Consider the following 24,153-nt stretch of genomic DNA (forward strand, 5'->3'; position numbering starts at 1 on the left):
CACTGGTTGAAAAACACTGCAATAGACTAACCAGCATATACAGTCAGCTGCATACTGTACATATCATCCCATTAATATTACACACAGTTCTATATGGTATCACCATATAATACATTATTAAGCACACAGCAAGTACATTATGATACATACCATATATGGTATCATAATATAATATATTATTAAGCACACAGCAAGTATATAGACCATTTAGCACACAGCAATATATCTTATATTATTAGCACACGGCAATATCTTGGCACACAGTGACATCTTAGCACACAGCAGCATTAAACACACAATAATATCTTAGTACACAGAGTATTTAGCAAACAGCAAAACCTAGCACACAGCTATATAGCAAGCATTATCAATACTAACCACAATAGCCACCAACTATATAATAATAACAACAGCAACAACAACAACAACAACAACAATAATAATAATAATATATAATAATTTATTAGACTTGTATGCCACCCCTCTCTGAAGACTCGGGGCGGTATGCAATACAATACAACCCAATAGAGAGCAGAACATCTCTCTCCCACATATGGCTAATTGCAGCCTAGCTCTTAAAGTAACATTATTGCAGCCTAGCCCTTAAAGTAACACTATGCTATTTCCTCCAAACATACATTGCTGGTTAGTTCATATATTGACAAACCCAACCAGTGCAGTATGTGGCACTGACACAAGCAACGCACAATTTAGCCACGCTGGAATGGGAGGTTCCAGGCATAGAGAGGATGGTCTTCATTGCAGGTTCCCCACATTATTCCTTTCTTTGGGGTGGCACCACTGAGGTCGATGCAAAGAGCATTCCCCAGGTGTTTGCTTTCAAGTGTGGGGATTTCCGTGGAACTAGATCCGCTTGGTTGTGGCAGCCAAATCTAGTTGGCCTCATCACAGCCGCTACACAATTCCTAGTTATTAGACGTCAGGGAAAGCAGCATTCAAGCCAGTAACTAAAATAATGAGTTAATAATAATAAGTTCCCTTTCAATCCCTTTCCAGGGCAGCCTTAGTGAAGTTCAGGCTAGTATCCCTCGATCCTGCAGAGCAAAAGGAGCCAAGAGGGCAGAACTGCTCAGATCTATTATTTTCCCCTTTCATTTTTCCTTAGGGGGAGATCGGCCGCGAGATGTACATCATTCAAGTGGGGCAAGTCCGAGTGCTTGGGGGACCGGATGGGAAAACGGTGCTCGTGACGCTGAAAGCCGGCTCTGTGTTTGGAGAAATAAGGTCAGGCCCACCACCGTGGGAGGCCTTCCTTCTCTATTCCCTGCTGCGTTTCTCTTCCGCCTTTTCTCTGAGGTTCAGGTGTTTTGCAACAATAATGAGCTTGTGACAGGTGACAGGTCCAGTGTGGGCAAGGAGGGCAGCCATCCTCCTCTGGACTCTCCCCTAGAGTGGGGAGGGAATGGAGATTTTACAGTATCCTTCCCCTGCCAGGCCCACCAAGCCATGCCCACAGAACCGGTAGTAAATTTTAAAATAATCCCATCACTGCTTTATTAGCCTGCTACCTGGATGACTTCCAACAGGTAAAAAGGTTTAACCCTGGCTGAAAAGACCTCCCGCGGCAAAGACTCTAAGACCTTGGTTTAAGCTTCCGAGTTCTTTTTCTTCCCCAAATCTGGGATGCTCTTTTCCCACCTCCTGCTCAGTTACCTTGAGTAACCTGTTTGGATTCCTGTTTGGATCTCATCATCATCATCGTTGTTGTTGTTGTTGTTGTTGTTGTTGTTGTTATTATTATTATTATTATTATTATTATTAATTAGACTTGTATGCTGCCCCTGGCAGGACCTAGGGGAAGAGCCTTCTCTGTGGCGGTCCTGGCCCTCTGGAATCAACTCCCCCTGGAGATTCGAACTGCCCCCGCTCCTCGCCTTCCGCAAGATGTTGAAGACCCATTTATGTCACCTGGCATGGGGGGACTAATCCCCCCCACACTTCTGACTTGTAGCATTTGAATGTGGTGTGATTGTGTAGCATTGATTGTTTTTAGTAATAATGGGTTTTAACTTGTTCTTCTTAATATTAGATTTGTATTGTATTGTATTGTTATTGCTGTTGTGAGCTACCCTGAGTCCTTGGAGAGGGACGGCATACAAATCTAATCAATTATTATGAAGCTGTTGCCCCTTTCTGTGGAACAGAAGAGGAGAAATTGGCTGCTGAGTTTGTATTTTTGCTCTTTCTATTAGTTTACTGGCTGTGGGAGGTGGAAATCGACGTACCGCTAATGTTGTGGCACATGGATTTACTAACCTTTTCATTCTGGATAAGAAGGATTTGAATGAAATTCTGGTGCACTATCCAGAGTCCCAAAAGCTGCTGCGGAAGAAAGCCAGGTGAGATGTAGGATGATCAAGAGGCTCGTGCTAGCTCAGTGGTTCTCAACCTGGGGGTCGGAGGTCAAATAACCGTTTCACAGGGGTTGCCTAAGACCCTGGGAAAAGGAAACTTCCCCATGGTGTTAGGAACTAAAGCTTCTATTCTGGCGCTTTGGGTCATATTTTTACAATCTGACCAATCAGGCAGAAGCTCTGTTGGTGAGAATTGGCACTAGACTTGTGGTTTGATGGGGAGTATGAATTTCTCGGGGCCCCCACAGAGAAGGCTCTTCCCCTTAGCCCTGCCAAGCGACATTGTCTGGTTGGCGGAACCTGGAGAAAACCAACTCTGTGGGACCTGACCGTTCGCTGGAACTCATTCGGCAGAAGGCGGACTCGCCAATAATCTGGTCCAATGCCGTGTAGGGCTTTCTAGGTCATAACCATCACTTTGAATTGCGGCTGGAAACCAATTGGCAGCCAGTCAGTGATGGGCTCCTACGGGTATGGTCAGGTACGCAGAACCGGTAGAAAAATTTGGATTTATTTTTTCTTTTTTTCCCTTCTGGGCTCTGGGTATGTTTTTCCTATCGCAGTAAATGAGGCTGAATGTGTATAATTTTAGAAGAGTTGTTTTGAAGTACGTGCGTGTACATAGAAATGCAGTTTATATAGTAGATAATGTATATTTTAATGTGCCTGTGTATAATATGTATGTACACATAGGGCCTATATACATAGAATTAAAGAGTATATTTTGGTAATAGTAAATAGATCGGGAAATTGTATCTCTTTGAGGTGAAGAGAACCCTAACCCTAACCCAAACCTTGATGTGAATGACGTCAAGTTGGCCACCTTTAAGTCAACATGACCTTTAAGCCACCCACGGGTCACATGATTGTCAAGCCACTCCCACCTGATAACATGGCCGGCAAGCCACACCCACAGAATAAGCCATGCCCACAGTGTAGTAGTAAACATAATTTCAGCCCTTCACTGCAGCCAGTGCAGTCCCTTGACCGCTTGTGCAAACACTCTTCAAAGGTAGCCCCGTGTAAAGAGCATTGCAGTAGTCAAACTTCGATTTGATAATGGGGCTTGTATCATCCGGAAGGGCCCCCCTTTTGTCACTTGAAAAGGAAACTCCAAAGAAGCAGAAACACACATTTTAGGAGCCTCTGAAGGAAGATCAGATATGGAGGGCCACGATATTCGCACAGACATTCTTGTTGCATTCACACACATGCATTTCCATTCCCAACTCTGTGCTTTGTTCTGTTCCAGGCGAATGCTGAAGAACAACGCCAAGCCCAAAGAAGAGAAGGGCCTCTCTAAGGACATCCTCATCATCCCTCCCAGAGCGGGGACCCCCAAGCTCTTCCAAGCTGCCTTGGTGGCTGCAGGGAGGATGGGGGGCAAGGGCAGACTGGCTCACCTCCGCTGGAAACTGAAGGAGCTGAAAGCAATCCAGGTGGGCCCGAAACCCTCCAAGCAGCCTGGCGAGAGGGCAGCGTTGTGGAAATCTGCTCAGGGAGGCCGGGGTGGGCTAGGCTGGAGCTGTGTAGCCAGTGATGGGCTCCTACGGTCAGGTGTGCAGAACTGGTAGAAAAAATACTTCCTATCGCAGTACAGTGGTCCCTCGACTTGCGCGTTCTCGATTAGCGCGAAACGCTGCAACGCGGTTTTTCAAAAAATATTATTTAAAAAATAAAATATTAAAATATTATTTAAAAAAAAAATTTTTTTTTAAAAAAAATTTTTTTTTAATTCTGTTCCCTGAATGGAGACCGCCGGCCGCTCAATCGGGCCGGCAGGGAACAGAATGGAGCCTTCCGCGGCGGGGCTGGTAAGGGGGGGAGCCGAGGGGGGAGCCGAGCCCAGCCCCGTGGCATTCGCTTTCCTCCCGCCGGCAGCCGACTGATCGTGGGCTCCTTCGCAACCTCGGAGAGCTTCCTGGTTTTCGTGAGCTTTCATGCCCCGGAAGCTCTCCGAGGTTGCGAAGGAGCCCACAATCAGTCTCGGCTGCGGGTGGGAGGAAGGCGAATCCCCCGTGGGCTCCGTTACATTTTCCGCTGCCAGCCAGGCCATGCTGGCGGCAGCGGAACAATCGCTGGGTGGAAGGCGTGCTCGGCTCTGCCGCTCCAGCCGCTTTCGGCCGAGCCTCCCCGGCCAAGCAGCCAGGGAAGTCGAGCCAGGCGTGGCGGCGGCAGCGCTGCTTCTCCGGTCGCCCGGTCCTCTCCTGCCTCCTGCGCCGATGTTCCCCGCTGCGACGGAAGGCAGTCGCTTGGCTAGGGAGGCTCGGCCGAAAGCGGCTGGAGCGGCAGAGCCGAGCACGCCTTCCACCCAGGGAGTCCTGCCCTTTCATCCCCGCCGACCACAGGGGCGAGGGGTGGGGATGAAGGGGCAGGACTTCCCGGGCGGAAGGCGTGCTCGGCTCTGCCGCTCCAGCCGCTTTCGGCCGAGCCTCCCTAGCCAAGCGACTGCCTTCCGTCGCAGCGGGGAACATCGGCGCAGGAGGCAGGAGAGGACCGGGCGACCGGAGAAGCAGCGCTGCCGCCGCCACGCCTGGCTCGACTTCCCTGGCTGCTCGGCCGAAAGGGGCTGGAGCGGCAGAGCCGAGCATGCCTTCCGCCCGGGAAGTCCTGCTCCTTCATCCCCACCCCTCGCCCCTGTGGCCGGCTCATCCAGGGGGGCGTGTGTGGACTGGCAAGCGGCAAGCGGGAAGACCAAGGAAAGGTTCCTTCAGCCGCCCAACACCTGATCCGCTCCGCAGTGCGGCAGCAGCGAGGAGCCGAAGATGGGGTTTCCCCTTTGCCTTTACCCCATCTTCGGCTCCTCGCTGCTTCCGCGCTGCGGAGCAGATCAGCTGTTGGGCGGCTGAAGGAATCTTCCCTTGGTCTTCCCCACCGCCCACACGCAAACTCCACCATCTGCGCATGTGCGGCCATGAAAAAAATGGCGCACATGCGCAGATGGTGGTTTTACTTCCGCATCCAATATAACGCGGAAATCGGTTAGCGCGGGAGGTCTTGGAACGTAACCCCCGCGCTAACCGAGAGATCACTGTAAATGAGGTTGAATGTGTACAATTTTAGGAAAGCTGTGTGTGCGTTTGAATACATACACATACACTTTATATAGTAGACAATGTATATTTATCTGTGCCTGTGTGCAATATGTACTGTATGTATATATATGGCATATATACATAGAATTAAATAGTATATTTTGGATGTTCAGTAATAGTAAATAGATAGGGAAATTGTATCTTTTTGAGGCGAGGAGAGGCCAGGCACCCTAACCCAGGGATAGACAAAGTTGGCTCTTCTGTGACTTGTGGACTTCAACTCCCAGAATCCCTGATACAATCATACTAGCTCAGGAATTCTGGGAGTTGAAGTCCATATGTCATAGAAGAGCCAACTTTGTCTATTTCTGCCCTAACTCAAACCCTTGACATAAGCGACGTTGGCCACCTTTAAGCTGTTCACATGACCTTTAAGCCACCCCGATCACATGATTGTCAAGCCATTCCCACCTGGTCACATGGCCCACAAGCCACACCCACAAAATAAGCCACACCCACAGTGTGGTAGTAAAAAATGTTGCAGCCCTTCACTGCACCTAGCCTTCTTCACTCATGGCTTGGTCCACTAAGGGATCTAATTGCTACAACTTTTAAATCAAGGTTGTCACTCAGCAAGTCAAACATTGATTTGGCTCAAGCATTACATGAAAATTGCAGCTTGTATAATAAACTCCTGGGAGACCCCAAGATGGGAAAAATGGCTTCTTACAGGAGACCATCATAGCTGAACCTTGAATGGGTTGCATGAGACAAGAAGGAAGTTGGAGGTGATGGGCACATATATTGGGAGTGCCTGTCAGGCACTTTTCACAAAAGAGCTGTGAAGTAGACCCAGAGACAGGGCTTGAGCAATCGGTACTTTTATTCAGCTCAGAGAATAAGTGACAGCTCAGCAAGGTAAAGTGACGATTCAGCGAGTACCGACTGGCTCTGCAGGGAGAAGCCGCTTCTTTTATACTTTTGCGGTTCCCGCCAAAGCGAGAGCCGGCCGCGTCTGAGCCAATCAGGAGCGACTTCCTGCTTGGGCTCAGACAGCGCTGGAAAAGAGGAACAAACTATTTACAGCGTTACAAGGTAGCCATTTCAGGATACAACACCCCTCCCCTCATAGTTGGACCCATCCATCAAGAAAGCCACGTGACGAAGTCGTCCAATCGGTGAGGCCTTCGAGACTCTCGCGCTGACCTGCGCAGTCCATTTTCTCCTTCGCCACTGACTGTGGAGGATGGCTCGCCGCTGTTCTCCCGGTGCGGCGGACTAGGCCTGGCGGGCCCAACGAAGGCCTCGGAGGACGAGGATGGCTCGGCGTCGCTGGATGGTTCCCCCTGGCCCGATAAGTCTCTCTGCGTGTTTCTTAGTTCGGGCAATGTATAAAAGTCTGTTGAGGGGGGAGAGTCCGAGTCAGCGGGTTGTTGTAATTGGTTTTCAGTTCGTTTCCGAATGTGGTCTATGTGTCGTTTCCACAAACGACCATCCTCCAGTTTAACAATATAAGTCTTGGGTGCATTTTGCTTAACAATAATTCCCTTCATCCAGTTTACATTTCCATCAAAGCATTTTACATATACATTTTGACCCAAATACATTTCTCTTTCTGGTTTTATGCACATTTGGTTATTATTCAAACAGAACCTTGGGTTTAACCTGTCTAGTGGTGACCTCAACTTTCTCCCCATCAATAACTCTGCAGGGCTTACATGTGTGTGCGAGTTAGGGGTAATGTGCTGGGTTAATAAGAATTGGTCCAAGTTCTGTTGCACATCTCCAGGGCCTGACCTGTGCAATGCCTCTTTAGCCACCCTTACGTAACGTTCTGCCAACCCGTTAGCCCAGGGCGAGTAAGGCGAGATGAGGGCATGTCTGACCCCCAGGCCATCTAGGAATAATTCGAATTGCCTGGCTGTTAGTTGTGGTCCATTGTCAGACACCAATAGATCAGGGCAACCATGGGATGCAAACAGTCTGCTCAATACCTTGATAGTGGCACTTGTGGTTATGTTGTTCATTGCTATTATTTCCAACCATTTGGAGAAAGCATCAACCACTATTAGGAAATACTGAGACCCCACTGGGCCAGCAAAATCAATGTGGATCCTAGACCAAGGGCCAGCAGGCTGTTCCCACTCAGCCGGAGTTGTTTTGGGGGGATTGGGCCTAGACTCTTGGCACGGGTCACACTTTGAAACCCAACTTTCAATATCAGCATCAAGCCCTGGCCACCATAAATGCCCCCTTGCTAGGCTCTTCATCCTGACAATCCCAGGATGGCCCACGTGTAACATTCTGAGTACCTTTTCCCTTAGGCGTTTGGGGATGATCACTCTATCCCCCCACAGCAAACAACCTTTTACATATGACAATTCAAGCCTTTTGTTCTTAAAATCACACAATTCAGGTTTAACAATATCATTTTGCCATCCCTTTAGAACACAGTTCACTACTTGTTTCAGGATTTGGTCTTGCTGCGTGTGTGCAGCTACCTCTTTTGCTGTGGTTAGTGGGTTTTCCTCGAGTTCTATCATTAGCACGTCTGTGGTTGGAACAGGGTCTTCTACCAAGTCTGCTATGGGGCATCTGCTGAGGCCGTCTGCATGATTGATTTCCTTCCCCCCCTTGTGGGTGAGCTCATACTGATACCCAGAGAGGAAAAGGGCCCATCTGATTAGTCTTGGAGACATAAAAGGTGGAGTGGGCTTGTTGGGGGCTAGCAGGCCTAGTAGGGGTTTGTGGTCAGTGACTAGCTCAAAATTTCTTCCAAAAATGTAATTGTGAAACTTCTTTACCCCTGCCACTAATGCCAGAGCCTCCTTGTCTAACTGGCTATAATTTCTCTCTGTGCTGGTCATGGTTCTTGAAAAAAATGCTATTGGGGCCTCTGTCTGATTAGGTAGAACGTGAGCTAGGACTCCTCCTATGCCGTACGGCGAAGCGTCGCACGTGAGCCTAATGGGTAGTGAGGCACTATATTGGACTACTACACTTTTAGAAGTTAGTAAATTTTTTATTTGAGCAAAGGCTTCACGTTCAATTTTCCCCCATGTCCAGCGGGCTTCCTTCTGGAGTAAACGATGGAGAGGCTCTGCTACTGTTGCCTTCTGCTTTAAAAAAACGGAATAAAAATTAAGGAGGCCCAAAAATGCTTGCAACTCACTCTTATCTCGTGGCTCTGGGGCTTCTCTAATTGCTCTCAGCTTCTCAGTTGTGGGGTGGATACCTTCCTTATCTATTTTATATCCTAGGAATTCAATACTGTTAGTTCCCCAGACACATTTATCAGGCTTGATTCGTAACCCTTTGTCCTGTAGCCTCTTAAGTACTTCCCTTATTCTTTTGTTCACTTGTTCCTGGTTTTCCCCTGCAATTAAGATGTCATCAAAATATGGGATGGCCCCATTTACCCCTGACAATAGGCGTTCCATGATGCTCTGGAATATCCCTGGGGCTATGCTCACCCCAAACTGCAACCTCGTGCATTTGAAAGCCCCCCTGTGCGTTACAATTGTTTGAGCGTTTGCTGTTTGTTCATCGACCGGAAGTTGCTGGTAAGCCTGCGCCAGGTCGATCTTTGCGAACCTTTTCCCCTCCCCCAGGGAGTGTAAGAGTTGTTGCACAACCGGAATGGGGTAGGGGTGGTGTTGGAGTGCCTTATTCAGGGTTGATTTGTAATCAGCGCAAACTCTTAAGGAGCCATCTGGCTTCAGGGGTGTCACTATGGGAGTTTCCCATGGCCCCTGTTCCACAGGGACCAAGATACCTTGACTAATGAGTTTGTCCAGCTGTAAGTCTAGCTTGGGGAGAAGCGGGAGGGGAACCCTGCGAGGTTTCAGTCTAACTGGTGGGACCTTGGGGTCAATAGAGAAAGATATGGGGGTTCCCTTATACAATCCTAAGGTGGGGCTGAACACTTCAGGGAACTCTTTCACAAAGTTAGGCATAATATCACAGTTTACATTACACACACCCGAAATTTCAATCCCCAACGGTTCCATCCATGCTAGCCCTAGCAGGGAGTGTTTGGCCCCCGTCACAATAAGCATGGGAAGGGTACATTTGACATTCTTAAATACAATAGGTACATTTGCAGTTCCCAGGACCGAGATTACCCCCCCTTGGAAGTCTCTGATCACCAAAGAGGTTTGAATTAGGTCAGCCTCAGACACATTAGGCATATATAGCTTAAATTTTTCCCAGGGCATGATGGTATATCTCGAACCCGTATCTAGCTCCATTGAGCAAGGCTGGTTATTTAGCAACAACGAGATAACAATTTTAGCCCCCTTTTTGGTTGCCGTGTTATTCACGGAATATTGAGAGTTACCTCTATTGTAGTCTCGGTTAGCGGTGGGGTAATTCCTTTGACCCGAGTTGCGGAACGGTCTCCTTTCTCGCGATTGGGGGGGGTGGTTTTGGGGTCGCTGGTATTGTTGTGTGGCAAAAGTTTCTTCTGGTGCCGTTGCCCTGCATGCGATGGCGATGTGGCCTCTCCGGTTGCAACGGCGGCAAGTGGTGTCGCGGAACGGGCATCGATGGCGCTGGTGATTTCCCCGGCAGCCCGCGCAGGGGGCTGGATGAGTAGCTCTAGGGTGTCTCGGTTGGTCTTGCAGGAGGAGGCAGTCGTCCCCGTTGCTAGTTAGCTGGCCGCGGACGTCTGTTCCCATGGCGCTGGGAGACTCGGCGTCGATTTTGGCAATGGTTTCTCGCCTTCCGTGCTCTTTTAATTCTCTTGCCGCTGCGTCGGCTGCTTCCGCGGTTTGCGCTAATTTGATTACGGTTTGTAGAGTCGGCTCGTCTTCGGTGAGGAGTTTACTTCTCACTGTGTGGTTCTTCATGCCGAAAATCAAGGCGTCGGTGAGGCGAGCTTCCGGATCTTGAAACTTGCATTGAGCGAGTACCGTTCGAAGCCGCGTTGTGAATTGGCTTATCGACTCGGTTTCTCTCTGAGCCATCATGTGAAATTGATGCCGGTAAACCACGGCTGGTCTGGTTGGTTTAAAATGGCTCGCTAGTTTCTGTTGAAGGACGTCCCACGCTGTGGCTCTTGCTTGTTCTGGTTCGGTGAGAGTTTGGGCAAGTCTACGGATCTCTGCGCCGCAGTAGTTTAGAAAAATAGCCCGTCTGCGATCGGCTCCGGCGTCCTGCATTCCCGCCGCCTCGAGGAATATCTCGAAGGTGGCCATGTACTCGTCCCAAGTCATTTTCTCGGCATCGAAAAGTTCTGGAGCCTGGCCGATCTGGATTTTGTCCATGTTGCACGCGAAGTTCTTCCGTTCGTTCGTCGCCAGTGAAGTAGACCCAGAGACAGGGTTTGAGCAATCGGTACTTTTATTCAGCTCAGAGAATAAGTGACAGCTCAGCAAGGTAAAGTGACGATTCAGCGAGTACCGACTGGCTCTGCAGGGAGAAGCCGCTTCTTTTATACTTTTGCGGTTCCCGCCAAAGCGAGAGCCGGCCGCGTCTGAGCCAATCAGGAGCGACTTCCTGCTTGGGCTCAGACAGCGCTGGAAAAGAGGAACAAACTATTTACAGCGTTACAAGGTAGCCATTTCAGGATACAACAAGCTGAGCATGGTCAGTCCAAAATATCTATTGACTGGGTTGATGCTGGTGATTCTTCACTTTACCCCGCTATCAGCCATGAAGGTGGATTCCACCACATTTGTTCCTCTTGATTGTTTTGTGAGGAAATCTTTTGTGGGGCTGGCTATGCTTGGTTTTATTTTCTAGGAATACTTCTGCGTTTCAATGGACTTTTTGCTCTGCGGCATTCCAGTTCCTGTGGGGATCTCATTTTAATAGAATAGAATAAAATAGGATAAAATAGAATAGGATAGGATAGGGTAGAATAGAGTAGAGTAGAGAAGAATGGAATGGAATGGAATTCTTTATTGGACACACAAGGAATTTGTCTTTGGTTCAGATGCTCTCAGTGTACATAAAAAGACAAGATACATTCATCAAGAATCATAAGGTTAATGATAGTCTGGGTACAAATAAGCAATCAAATTACACTATATAAATTGTAAGGATAAAAGCAACCAAGTTACAGTCATGCAGTAATCCATAGGAGGAGATGGGTGATAGGAACTATGAAAAGATTAATAGTAATTGTAATGCATACTTAGTGAATAGTTTGACAGTGGTGAGGGAATTATTTGTTTAGCAGAGTGATAACGTTTGGGGAAGAATTGTTCTTTTATTGTGTTTAGTTGTGAAAATATTTACGGACCCCTCGCATCCTGGACATCTCCTACTCTCAAAATGACAGAGTAGGAATTGTCCAGGATGCGAGGGGCCCGTCAATATTTTCACTGCCCTCTTTTTGACTCGTGCAGTACACAGGTCCTCAATGGAAGGCAGGTTGGCAGCAAATGTTTCTTCTGCAGTTCTGATTATCCTCTGAAGTCTCTGTCGGTCTTGTTGGGTTGCAGAACCGAACCAGACAGTTATAGAGGTGCAGAGGGCCTCTAGTTTTAAGGCAAGCATCTTTTTCCTATCAAGGCCCCGTCTATATTCCCAATCTGACTTTTCTTTCAGGATGCCAGTTCCACATCAGTTGCCCCCAAGTCACCAGCTAACCAGGCTTCCCCCAAGCCCAACGACTGCGGAACAGAGACGAAGATCTCCAAGAGTCCCAACCGCCCTCTTCGGGTTTCCATGAGTCCAATCCCTACTGGGGATGAAGAGGTTCTCTCGGTCGAAGTCTTAGAAAAAGAGGAACCTAAGTAGAAAAACCAGATGAGCCTCCATAGCTCTGCAAGTCCTTTGCTTGGGTTGTGTGCAGCCATTCAAAATAATCTCTAATGTCGTGCTATTAAGAACAAAGTGGGCTGAGATGGAGTCTTGGCAATTAAGAGCCCTTTATAATGAGCCGGGGTACAGTGGTTAGAGTGCAGCACTGCAGGCTCCTTCAGCTAACTGCTAGCTGTAGTTCAACAGTTCAAATCTCACCACCAGCTCCTAGTTGACTCAGCCTTCCATCCTTCCGAGATGGATAAAATAAGGAGCCAGATTGTTGGGGGCGATATGCTGATTCTGTAAACAGCTTAGAGAGAGCTGTAAAAGCATTATCAAGCGGTGTAGAAGTCTAAATGCTATTGCTATAATTTTTACACTTTATTTAGAGAACTACTTTGGTGTCATGGCTGAGGCATCAGACTAAAAACTAGGAGACTGTGAGTTCCAGTCTCACTTTAGGCACAAAGCTAGTTGGACGATGATGGGCCAGTCACTCTGTCTCAGCCCTTGGAAAAAGGTAATGGCATAGCAAAAAACTTTGCCAAGAAAACTGCAAGGACTTGTGGTAGTCTGAGAATTAGACGTGACTGAAGAGAGAGAAAAAACTTTTACACACTGAGCTATTTAACTATCCTTAGTAGAATTTCAGCAAAAATCCAGAGAAATTAGAGCAAGCGAAGTCTCTATTAAGCAATATTGGCTTTTTACAGGTTCTAAATGTACAGTAAATATATTTTAATTTGTTTAAAACACCTTCTGTTGCCTGATCTTTTAATGTGTTGCACAGCACAAAAATGCAAAAAAAGGGTGTTAGAAAGAGTTTAGAAAACAGCACTGATAAGGACATCTACACACACAGCACTAGAAGATGCAGGCCAGGAAGAAGTTAAGATTGATTATAGGCTATCAAGTCATTCCAACTGCTAGCTACCACATAGTAGAAGGAAAAGGTTCATGACTTATTTTCCTTCAGTCTTTGTGGTATTTGCTTACTGACATGAAGATGAAATGAAACCAGAATTGCAGCTGTAGAAATAATTTGAATCTCAGTGGATGCATCACAAGCCCCGAATGTCTGTATTTGATCAATGGTTTAGTTTATTAGCATCTCCCGATTTTTTCATTCGACCCCTGGCTGCTGAAACCTCCCCCAAAGCCTCTCTGAGCAGCCCTCGCAAACTCTCCCGCACTCCCTCTGCCCCATATGCCAGCGAGGCCAGGAGCCGCTGTCACTTGGAGCCCAGGCCTTCCAACCAGCAGCTGCAGCCAGAAACTGAAGCTCCACTTTTCCTAAAACAGAATAGAATTTTTAAAAAATGTTTTATTTTAAATTTTCAGTTATATTAAAAAGAAAACTTTTCAATAATTGTATACAGATCATTGCCCGTTTCAGATTCTTATTTTATATATCTTACTTTCCTATTAATAACAATCAAGTTACTATATATGTGATAGAGAAAAAAGAGATAAGGAAAAAAGGAGAAAAAGGTCATAAAAATATGAAAAAGGTATACAGTATATGTAACTTATATACAGTGTTCCCTCGATTTTCGCGGGTTTGAACTTTGCGGAAAGTCTATGCCACGGTTTTTCAAAAATATTAATTAAAAAATACTTTGCGGGTTTTTTCCCTATACCACAGTTTTTCTCACCCGATGACGTCATATGTCATCGCCAAACTTACATCCGCCTTTAATAAATATTTTTTTTAATAAACTTTAATAAATAAACATGGTGAGTAATAATCTGAATGGTTGCTAAGGGAATGGAAAATTGCAATTTAGGGGTTTAAAGTGTTAAGGGAAGGCTTGTGATACTGTCCATAGCCAAAAATAGTGTATTTACTTCCGCATCTCTACTTCACGGAAATTCAACTTTCACGGGCGGTCTCGGAATGCATCCCCCCGCGAAAAGCGAGGGAACACTGTATTCTTATTTGAACTAATCTTTATTCAGAGGTCTTATAAGTGATTACTGTTTTTGGGTGTTTCTCTTTGTGTTACTCTGGATTGATCTATTTTGGATAATAATAATAATAATAATAATAATAATAATAATAATAATTATTATTATTATTATTATTATTATTATTATTATTATTTATTAGATTTGTATGCCGCCCCTCTCCAAGGCTCACAACAATAATACAATATACAAATCCAATGTTAAAAGGAAAAACAGTTTTAAAACCATTTATTAAAAACAATCATACGACCCAAACAAACCATACATAAAACAGAGCAGCCGAGGGGAATCAATTTCCCCATGCCTGGCGACAAAGGTGGGTTTTTAGGAGTTTGCGAAAGGCAAGGAGGGTGGGGGCAGTCCTAATCTCTGGGGGAGTTGATCCAGACGGTCGGGGCTGCCACAGAGAAGGCTCTTCCCCTTGTTTTGTTGACGGGACCCGGAAAAGGCCAACTCTGTGGGACCAAATCAGTCGCTGGGATTCGTGCAGCAGAAGGTGGTCCCGAAAGTATTTGGATCCATTTGTACCATTTTTCCCATGATTGTTCTGATTCATTGACTTTTATACCCTTAATGTCTCTCGTCATTTCGTCCACCTCGGTGCATCTGTAAATTTTTCGATGATTTGGCTTTCAGATGGAATAATAGAACTCTTCCATGTTTGATCATAAGTTATTCTGGTAGCTGGATAGGATAGAATTTTATTAGCCAAGTGTGATTTGTTATCCGTTCGTATGCTCTCAGCATACGTAAAAGAAAATATAAGTTCATCAAGAATCATGAATTACACTTAATGATTGTCTGGGTACAAATAAGCAAGTCAATCACATTAGGAACTAGTCAATATAAATCGCAAGGATACAAGCCACAAAGTTACAGTTATACAGTCCTTTGTGGGAGGAGGTAGGTGATGGGAACAATGAGAAGATTAATAGTAGTGCGGACTTAGTTTGACAGTGTTGAGGGAATTATTTGTTTAGCAGAGAGATGGCATTCAGGAAAAAATCTTGTGTCTAGTTGTTTTGGTGTGCAGTGTTCTATTGTACAGGTCACCAATTTCCGCAATAAATTTTTGGTAGTCTGTGGAGCAATCTTGACCCCTGGGCCAGATATGGCAGAGCAATTAATCCAGGAAGAAAAGAAAAGTAGGAAGGGAAAGGGAGGGGAGGGGAGAGACTACAGCTACAGCTCTGGAATGTAGGACTGACTTTCCCAACAACATCAACAAGCCACCGTCAAATAAGTTTGAATTATTTTGTAATAATTACACTACCTTTAATATTAAACAACCCTTTAAAGATTTCATTATGGTTAAATAAGCATTTATGATTTTGTTATGTTAAATAGGTGCATTTCATATTAATAAATGGAAGTTCTTTGATCATTATTTTCCAAATGTATTTATGTTTTTTAAAAATCATATTAGAGGTCTGAGGGACTTAAACTTATGAATTTGGTGGTCCACGGGATTTAAAAGTATGACCTTGGTGGTCCCTGAGATCCAAAAGGTTGGGGAGCCCTGCTCTATAGTGTCTACCTATATTTACTAACCCCTTGCATCCTGGACATAAAACTGTTTCAACTCCTACCCTCAAAATGTTGCTACAGAGCACTGCACACCAAGACAACTAGACACAAGAACAGTTTTTTCCTGAACGCTCTCACTCTGCTAAACAAATAATTCCCTCAGCATTGTCAAACAATTTACTAAGTCTGCACTACTACTAGTTTTTTCCCATCATTCCTATCACCCATTTCCTCCCACGTACGACTGTATAACTGTAACTTGTTGCTTGTATCCTTAAGATTTTTATTAATATTGATTGTTTCCTCATTGCTTATTTGACCCCTATGACAATCATTAAGTGTTTTTTACCTCCTGATTCTTGACAAATGTATATTTTTCTTTCATGTACACTGAGAGCATCTGCACCAAAGACAGATTCCTTGTGTGTCCAATAAAATAATTCTATTCTATAGTGCTCTAAAGTGTCATTTTGAGGGTAGGAGTTGAAACAGTTTGTGTCCAGGATGTGAGGGGTCAGTAAATATTTTCACCGCCCTCTTTTTGACTCGTGCAGTATACAGGTCCTCAATGGAAGGCAGGTTGGCAGCAATTGTTTTTTCCACAGTTTAAATTCTCCTCTGAAGTATGTATGTACGTATGTATGTATGCATGTATGTATTATGTATGTATGTATTTATTTATTTATTTATTTAAATAGAATAGAATGATAGAAGAGGAGAGAAGAGAATTCTTTTATTGGCCAAGTGTGATTGGACATACAAGGAATTTGTCTTTGGTGCAGATGCTCTCAGGATACATAAAAGAAAAGAGAAATTCATCAAGAATCCTGAGGTACAACACTTAATGATTGTCATAGGGTTCAAATAAGCAATGAAGAAGCAATATTAATAAAAATCTTAAGGATACCCTCCAAGATGGCACCAATGAAGGCCTTCTTGATTAAATGCTCTCTATTTATATATATTTGTCAGACAATTATAGGATGGTAATTTGTATAAACATAACAATAGAAAAATAATGATAAAAGACGGTAGGCACAAAGGTGCGCTTATGCACGCCCCTTACAGACCTCTTAGAAAGGGGGAGAGGTTAATTGTAGATAATGTAAGGTTGAAGATTTTGGGGTTAGGAGTAGAAACCACAGAGTCAGGTAGAGCATTCCAGGCATTGATTACTCAATTGCTAAAGTCGTATTTTCTGCAATTGAGTTTAGAGCGGTTGACATTTAGCTTGAATCTATTTCATTCTCATGTGTTGTCGCGGTTGAAGGTGACGTAGTCGCTAACAGGCAGGACATTTCGGTATATGATTTTATGAACCATAGTTAAGCTGGAACAGAGGCGACGGAGTTGTAAGTTGTCTAATCGAAGAGTTTCAAGTCTGGCGGAATAAAGTTTTTTGTTGCGGGAAGAGGAGTGACGGCCTTTTTTTGTGAACTATTTGTGGACTCTCTCAATTGTGTTGATGTTAGATATGCAATGTGGGTTCCATACAGGTGAGCTGTATTCTAGGATTTTCTGCCAAATTTTGAGCCAGGGATTTTTTGCACCAGAAATAAATATAGCCCCTGCTCTCTGCTCCTGGAGGAAGAGTCTACGGAGAGGGGCGGCACACAAATCAATCAATCAATCAATCAATCAATCAAATAAATAAATAAACAAATAAATAAATACACAAATAAACAAACAAACAAACAAACAAACAAATAAATAAATAAAGAGTGTGAGACCCCAAAGCAGAAACTAGATGGCTGAATCTGGAAAAATTTGTTCCAAGCATCTACTATTCTTTAAGTCAAATAATATTTTCCATGTTGCTTCTGATCTTTCCCCCAACTAACCTCAGATTGTGCCCCCTTGTTCTTGTGTTCACTTTCCTATTAATAACACTTCCCTCCTGAACCTTATTTAACCCTTGAACATATTTAAATGTTTCGATCATGTCCCCGCTTTTCCTTGTCCTCCAGACTATACAGATTTAGTTCATGAAGTCTTTCCTGATAGGTTTTATGCTTAAGACCTTCCACCATTTTTGTAGCCCGTCTTTGGACCTGTTCAATTTGATCAATATCTTTTTGTAGGTGAAGTCTCCAGGAATTTCAGACAAATAGCTGTCCAAAATCTTCTTAAAAGGCTCTAGTGAGGGAGCAACTACAACATCTGGAGACAGGCCTGGTTACTTGTTCTCACCATTAGGAATCTTCTCCTTAGTTCTAGGTTGCTTCTCTCTGCATTTCGTTTCCATCCATTGTTGCCTTTTCCCTCTGGAAAATAGTTGTATTTGCAGGAGCCCCTCAAATATTGGAACACTGCTATCATGTCTCCCCTACTTCTTATTTTCATTAGACTAGCCGTACCCAGTTCCTGTAACAATTCTTCATAGGTTTTTATCTGCCAGCCCCCAATGATTCTTGTTGCTCTTCTCTGCGCTCTTTTCACAATCTTAGCATGATTTCTATATTGTGGTGACCAGAACTGGATGCAGTATTCCAAGTGTGGATTTACTAAGGTTTTGTCAAGAGGTACTATATAAATTACAAACTTACAGTAGCCACACCATATAAGGAAGCCATGTATAAAATGTTCTACCATTGGAATCTTCCCCCAGCCCGACTAAACAAAATGTACCCAGCCATATCACCAAGTGATTTGAATCTGTGTAGAGCTGACAGGTGTTCCCTTACCTTGTTTTTCCTTATTTTAATTTGCATTCTTCACTTGTCATTTACGGATCTGTTTTTGGTAAGCTGGTTTGCGTTTTCTCTTTGGGTGAAGATGATGCCTGGGCTTCTGTCTCTAGTCTCGTTCTCCCCCACCTGTCAGCATTTAAGAGTTGGGGGAGGATGTCAGAAGCGTGTGATGATGTTGCTGAGCAAGGAAGGCGAAACTCAGGACAGGGAATACGCATCACAGCCGGTCAGGTCAGTCAAACCAGTCAGTCTGAGTCAAGGGAGGCCAAAGGATCAAAGGGATCCAGTCAGCAGGTTGCAAGCAGGCACTTGGCAAGGAAGGTGCTCTTCCTTTCACTGTTTGTCTGACTTCCTCACCGGAGGTAGAGAGCTTCCAGGTGACTAAGACCAACCAGGGATTTAAGTTCAAAAAACCCCCAACCCCTCATGCCGGATGGCAAAGGCAAAGCACATCTCCCTCATTTCCAAGAAAAATATAAGCGGGCATGTGTCTACAAACTATTGAGCTTTTTAAATTTATTTTTGCTTTTGTGCCTTTTTAAAAAAAAGTATTTTTATTGATTTTATAATATAAAACACACAGACAACATATAACAAGTGATTAGTGCCCGGCCGTCACCAGACAACATCCACACCCCTCCAACAAAATGGGGGCATATTTTGTATATAACATTCTAACTCAAGAGCAATATATAGTATCTATTTACATATTGATTCCAATTTATTCCTTATAGCTTGTCTCGAATTCTACTGACCACATATCCTCTCACCTTGTCCCATCGTCCCATCAGTTCCTGCAGATCAGTTTCATTGGCCGAATTCATCCTCTTATCCATAATCTCAAATTGAATATGATCCACCATATACAGATACCAGTTTTGTAATGTCCATTTTGTTGCATCCTTCCAACCCAAGACTATTACCGTCTGAGCACTTTTTATCACTGCTTATTTTATTTCTCTAAATTCTCCAAACTCGTTCCTTTTAACTAATATTGCCATTTCCTTTGTAATTGTCCATCATATATTTAACATCCTATTAATATGCACGTCTTTCCAAAAATTCTGTACTACCGGGCATTCCCAAACATATGCATAAACACTCCCTTATCTTGACACCCATGCCAACAGGTATTCTTAACATTCTGCTGAAAGTGTGCAAGTTGAGCAGGTGCTTCTGTCATATTTTACTCCTCATTTCCCTAACCCTTGTATTCTTAATTTTCCTTATATTCTCCACTATATTTTTCATCTCTTGCACATCTACTTGTAATTCACTCTGCCACCATTTAGTCAAACCTTGGATCACACCCCCGTCTGTCTGCACTAACATCTTATATGTATTACTTGCTTGCACCTTGGTGCCTACAAACTATTGAGCTTGACTGGCAGGAGATGGCCCTGCAAGATAGCATAATGGTTCCGTGGCAGTGGACCTGCCTGGATGGCCATGGAGCGGGGAGGGGAGGGTTACGGCATAAAAAGGGCTCAGCTATCCAGAAGACAGGTGGAAGTATCCTATTGCAGCTCTGATCTGGATGCCCTTGAATGAGCGGAGGGGCCCCAGCTGTGCCCTTTGTCAAAGCTCATCCCCGCACTCGGAGTGCTTTGAGGCTCACCCTGGACCCAGAGATGGGTCCAGGGTGACCCATCCATAGTGTCATCCCCAAACCCCCAACACTTTTCCCTTGGATTATCCACGGTTGACCTATCCAGATTCCTAAGAGGTCAGTAAGGGGCGAGTACAAGTGCACTAGAGTGCCTTCCGTCCCCTGTCCTATTGCTCTCCTATATCCCCTATACCTTTCTTCTATTCCTATATCTCTCCTTCTATTCTTTCATTGATATGTTCTATTCCTATAACTTCTATTCTTTCTTAGATATATTTTATTATGAGTATATCCTCTATAACCTTCATCATGTATTTTACTATGTGTATACCCACTAAAACCCTCATTGTGTATTGGACAAAATCAATCAATCAATAAAATAAATAAATAAATGGCTGCTCTGAGATTAACGATCCAGCAGCCGCTTGGTGCTGAGTCAGGCTGGGAAAGGAGCTGCTGCTTCAGCGGTGTTTCCTCCAAGGTGTCCTTTGGAGTCAGTGCTCTGGGTTCAGCGTTATGGGAGGGGCTCCTCTTTCTGCCTTGGGCAACCGGAGTGAGTGGACAGGCCTGCAGATGGGCTCCTACCGAAGGAAAGAGAGCTGCCTGAGGCGTCGGGACACAGACGCTCCCACCGTCGATGGAAAAAACCACCCTCGTCTTCTGAGGCCAAGAATGAAAGGAATGAAGTGGCGGAACTGACTTAGCCGCTGTAAAAGCTTTGCCTTCCTGAACCTTCTTCCCAATCCTAATAGCAAATGGTGACTTGGGTCTTCCAGGCTCTATTTTCCACAGAGCCAAACATTCAAGAAGCTGAGTTTCTGGACTGGAAAAATTAAGAGCTTGAACTGTGAGTCTTCCAGCATGAAGTTTCTTAAACTGGCTTTCCTGGATTTTAAAACCACCACTCTTCAGAAACAAAAATAATCGAATCATGATACAGGTTCTGATGGGGATTTGAATAAGCCATGTTTTCGGGGTCGGAGGGGACATGGCCAGCTGTCATTTGGGATGAATGCAATCTCTTTAGCAACCTCAACATTGATTGCAAGCAACGTATAGGAATCGGCAGGACTTTTGTGGATCCCCAGCTGAGGAGGGCCAGCCAGACCAACCAAGGAGTTTCTCAGGTTATGACAAGAGACAGGAACAACATCGTAATCAGAGGCTGCAGGAAATTATTATTATTATTATTATTATTATTATTATTATTATTATTATTATTATTTATTCGACTTCTATGCCACCTAATCCCGAAGGAGTCAGGGCGGCTTACATAATAATATAATAAATTCAAAAAGATACAAGCAATAAAAAGAACTCAAATACAGTGGTACCACTACTTAAGAACTTAATTTGTTCCATGACCAGGTCCTTAAGTAGAAAAGTTTGTAAGTAGAAGCAATTTTTTCCATAGGAATCAATGTAAAAGCAAATAATGCGTGCAAACCCATTAGGAAAGAAATAAAAGCTCAGAATTTGGGTGGAAGGAGGAAGAACAGGAGGAGGAGAGTTGCTACTGAAGGAAGAAGGCGAGGTGAGGGGAATAAAAAAAATCGAAAATTGTAAACCTTAAAAAAAAGGGAAAAAAAGAGGGACTATGAGGTGGTGAGGAGGAGCACGCGCCTCCCATACACTGCGCCAGAGAGAGAAACCCTGGGGGAATGGCAGGAAACTGGCTGGGCCTTCATGCTGCTCTCAAATTTCCTGGGAAATTTTTACGGGCTCAGGTTCTTAAGTAGAAAATGGTTCTTAAGAAGAGGCAAAAAAATCTTGAACACCCGGTTCTCATCTAGAAAAGTTCTTAAGTAGAGGCGTTCTTAGGTAGAGGTACCACTGGTATAATATATCTAAAACTAAACCCTATAATAAAACCCATGTGTGTAAAAACAGTCATAATCCTAAGCATACACACCATTCATAAATTTTGGGCACGAAAGATGTACAATTCATGGCCCCAGGCCTGCTGGCAAAAGGAGGTCTTTGTAGCCTTGCGGAAGGCCAGTAGGGTGGGAGCAGTACGGACATCATGTGTGTGTGTGTGTGTGTGTGTGTGTGTGTGTGTGTGTGTAATCCTGGGATACCAAGTGAAAACAGAGCTGTTGATAGCCTTGGGGACTCTAGCTGGTAGAGAAGACCCTCTTCCATGGCTATATGGAAATATTTCTGGTCCAAAACCAAGAATGAGACATGGTGATTCTTCCAAGCTAAATTCTTTATTCATACCTATTGACAAAATTTTGTCAGATGCGAGGTCTACTATTTTTATCTACCATACAATCTGGGAACTAGTATCAGGGAGGGGCTGACTTCAAACTCTTTCCTTCACACGTAACATCTACGCTGAGTTATTCTTTTTTCTCAGAAATGTACCCCTCCCTCCTGGGAATCCACCTCCTCATTACATTCCATCACCTCATAAGAGTAAACAGAGTGAAATAACTGAGTGTGAAAATTTTCGTATTTCCACCAGCACATAACATTAAAAGGCAGTTAGAAAAGGCAGATGAGAGATAAAAATGGGAGAAGATACATAACCAACTAGCTATTTCATTTCAACTGGGCACAGCTGGAATACTGATATGTTCTTCTCCATTACCTGACCAAATTGCACCTTCCTCCTTTCCTCATGCACCTACCTGAAAGGGAAAGATCAAGACCCACCTGAGCTCCCTCACTTCTTCCTGCGAAGATCATTCAGCAGTTCTTCTACAGCAAAATTGCAATATGAGTCCAACTAATTTACATACACTATGCACTTTCCCCACTTTTTATAATACGCTGGTAGGAACACATTTGGAGTACTGGTATGTTTTGACATGGGTTTGTCAAACATTATGCCAAACCAATTTTATTTAATTCTTTGACAAAGTGACTACTGAAATGCTGTGGACATAGTGTACTTGGATTTCAGTAAGGGATTTGACAAAGTAGACCACAACCTATTTCTTGACAAGCTAGAAAAATATGGGATAAACAGCATCACCACCACCAGATGGATTTGTCATTTCCTGACAAACAACATTCAGTGATAGAACTTAATAGAACTACACCTACATGGAGGGGAGTAATTAGTGGGATACCTCAAAGCTCTGTCTTAAGCCCAATACTCTTCAATTTCATAAACAATTTAGATGAGAGAATAGAAGGGGAACTAATCAAATTAGCAAGTGATTGTAAACTGGCAGTAATAGCCAAAATCCCAGAAGATAGTCTCAACATTCAGATGGATCATGATTGGTAAGACCACACAGAATATTGCATCCAGTTTCGGTCATCATATTATTAAAATGAAACAGTGCAGAGAAAAGCAACAAAACTGATTAGGGGACTGGAGGCTAAAACATACAAGGGGACGGTTGCAGGAACTGGGCATGCCTAGTTTAATCAGACTTTGTGGGTGCTCCAACCAGGTTTTTAAGGGATTAGACAGCCATTTGTCTGGAATCGATATAGGAGCAGTGGAGCGGATAATAAAAGGCTCTCAGTTTCTGGATTCACACCTGACAGGTCTGGAGCCTGTAGTCATACAATGTGTGAGGCCAGGAGACTTTCAACATCCGGATGGTTTCCTGTGACTGAGCATATAGAAAGTGTGAACTTGCCAGTTTTGGGTCTGTGCTTCATGGAAACCAGGAAAGGGCTTGTTTTGTTGTCAAATGTGACTCTGAAACTCTCTTTGATGGTCTTTTCCCAGTAGCAGCAGCTCAGAAATTACTTCACCGGCCAGTTGATAAACCAGAAGTGTCACCTCTAAGGCTCCAACCCCCGAAACCCCAGTCAAAATACTTGGCATTGCTTCTCTCCTGCACATACTTTGAATACCTTAAGCAACAAAGGAAGCTCCTAGCTGAGCAAGGAACGTTCTTGAGAATCTTCTCGTGATCCCTGGTGTGTGTGTGGCTCATTTTTTCCTCTGCTAGCCGGAACTATCTGACCTCCTTATTTTAGGCATTTGCTTTAGAACTTCAAAGAAGCTTCTGGACATATTCGGAGCAACTCAACCTGCGCCAAGAATGGCGGGCAGGGCAGGATCCAGCCAGAGTGATGGGCTTCAGATGGGATCATCCTTGTCTTGAGCATTTGGGAAAGAAACCCCGGTCCTGGAAGGAAAGGTGAGAGAAAAGACCAGCTGGGGGACAGCCAGGGGCTCTGAGGGCCAGGAGTTGGACAACACCTTTTAGAAACATAGAAGATTG

At 44.4% G+C, this 24,153-nt stretch overlaps 1 protein-coding gene across 1 annotated transcript in view; it reads left to right on the forward strand.

Moving 5' to 3' along the window:
* CNGB1 (cyclic nucleotide gated channel subunit beta 1) overlaps positions 1 to 12,836 on the forward strand; it is a 40,497-nt gene extending 27,661 nt beyond the window's left edge. Inside the window, exons 15-18 of the mRNA XM_070760639.1 lie at positions 1,127 to 1,245; positions 2,214 to 2,360; positions 3,628 to 3,814; positions 11,966 to 12,836. Coding sequence (XP_070616740.1) covers positions 1,127 to 1,245; positions 2,214 to 2,360; positions 3,628 to 3,814; positions 11,966 to 12,157 — 645 coding nt within the window. The 3' untranslated portion in view covers positions 12,158 to 12,836. The remainder of the gene's footprint in view (positions 1 to 1,126; positions 1,246 to 2,213; positions 2,361 to 3,627; positions 3,815 to 11,965) is intronic.
* Positions 12,837 to 24,153: the final 11,317 nt, after the last annotated feature.

This window comes from Erythrolamprus reginae, chromosome 9 (genome assembly GCF_031021105.1).
Source record: "Erythrolamprus reginae isolate rEryReg1 chromosome 9, rEryReg1.hap1, whole genome shotgun sequence".
In the NCBI taxonomy this organism is placed as follows: domain Eukaryota; kingdom Metazoa; phylum Chordata; class Lepidosauria; order Squamata; family Dipsadidae; genus Erythrolamprus; species Erythrolamprus reginae.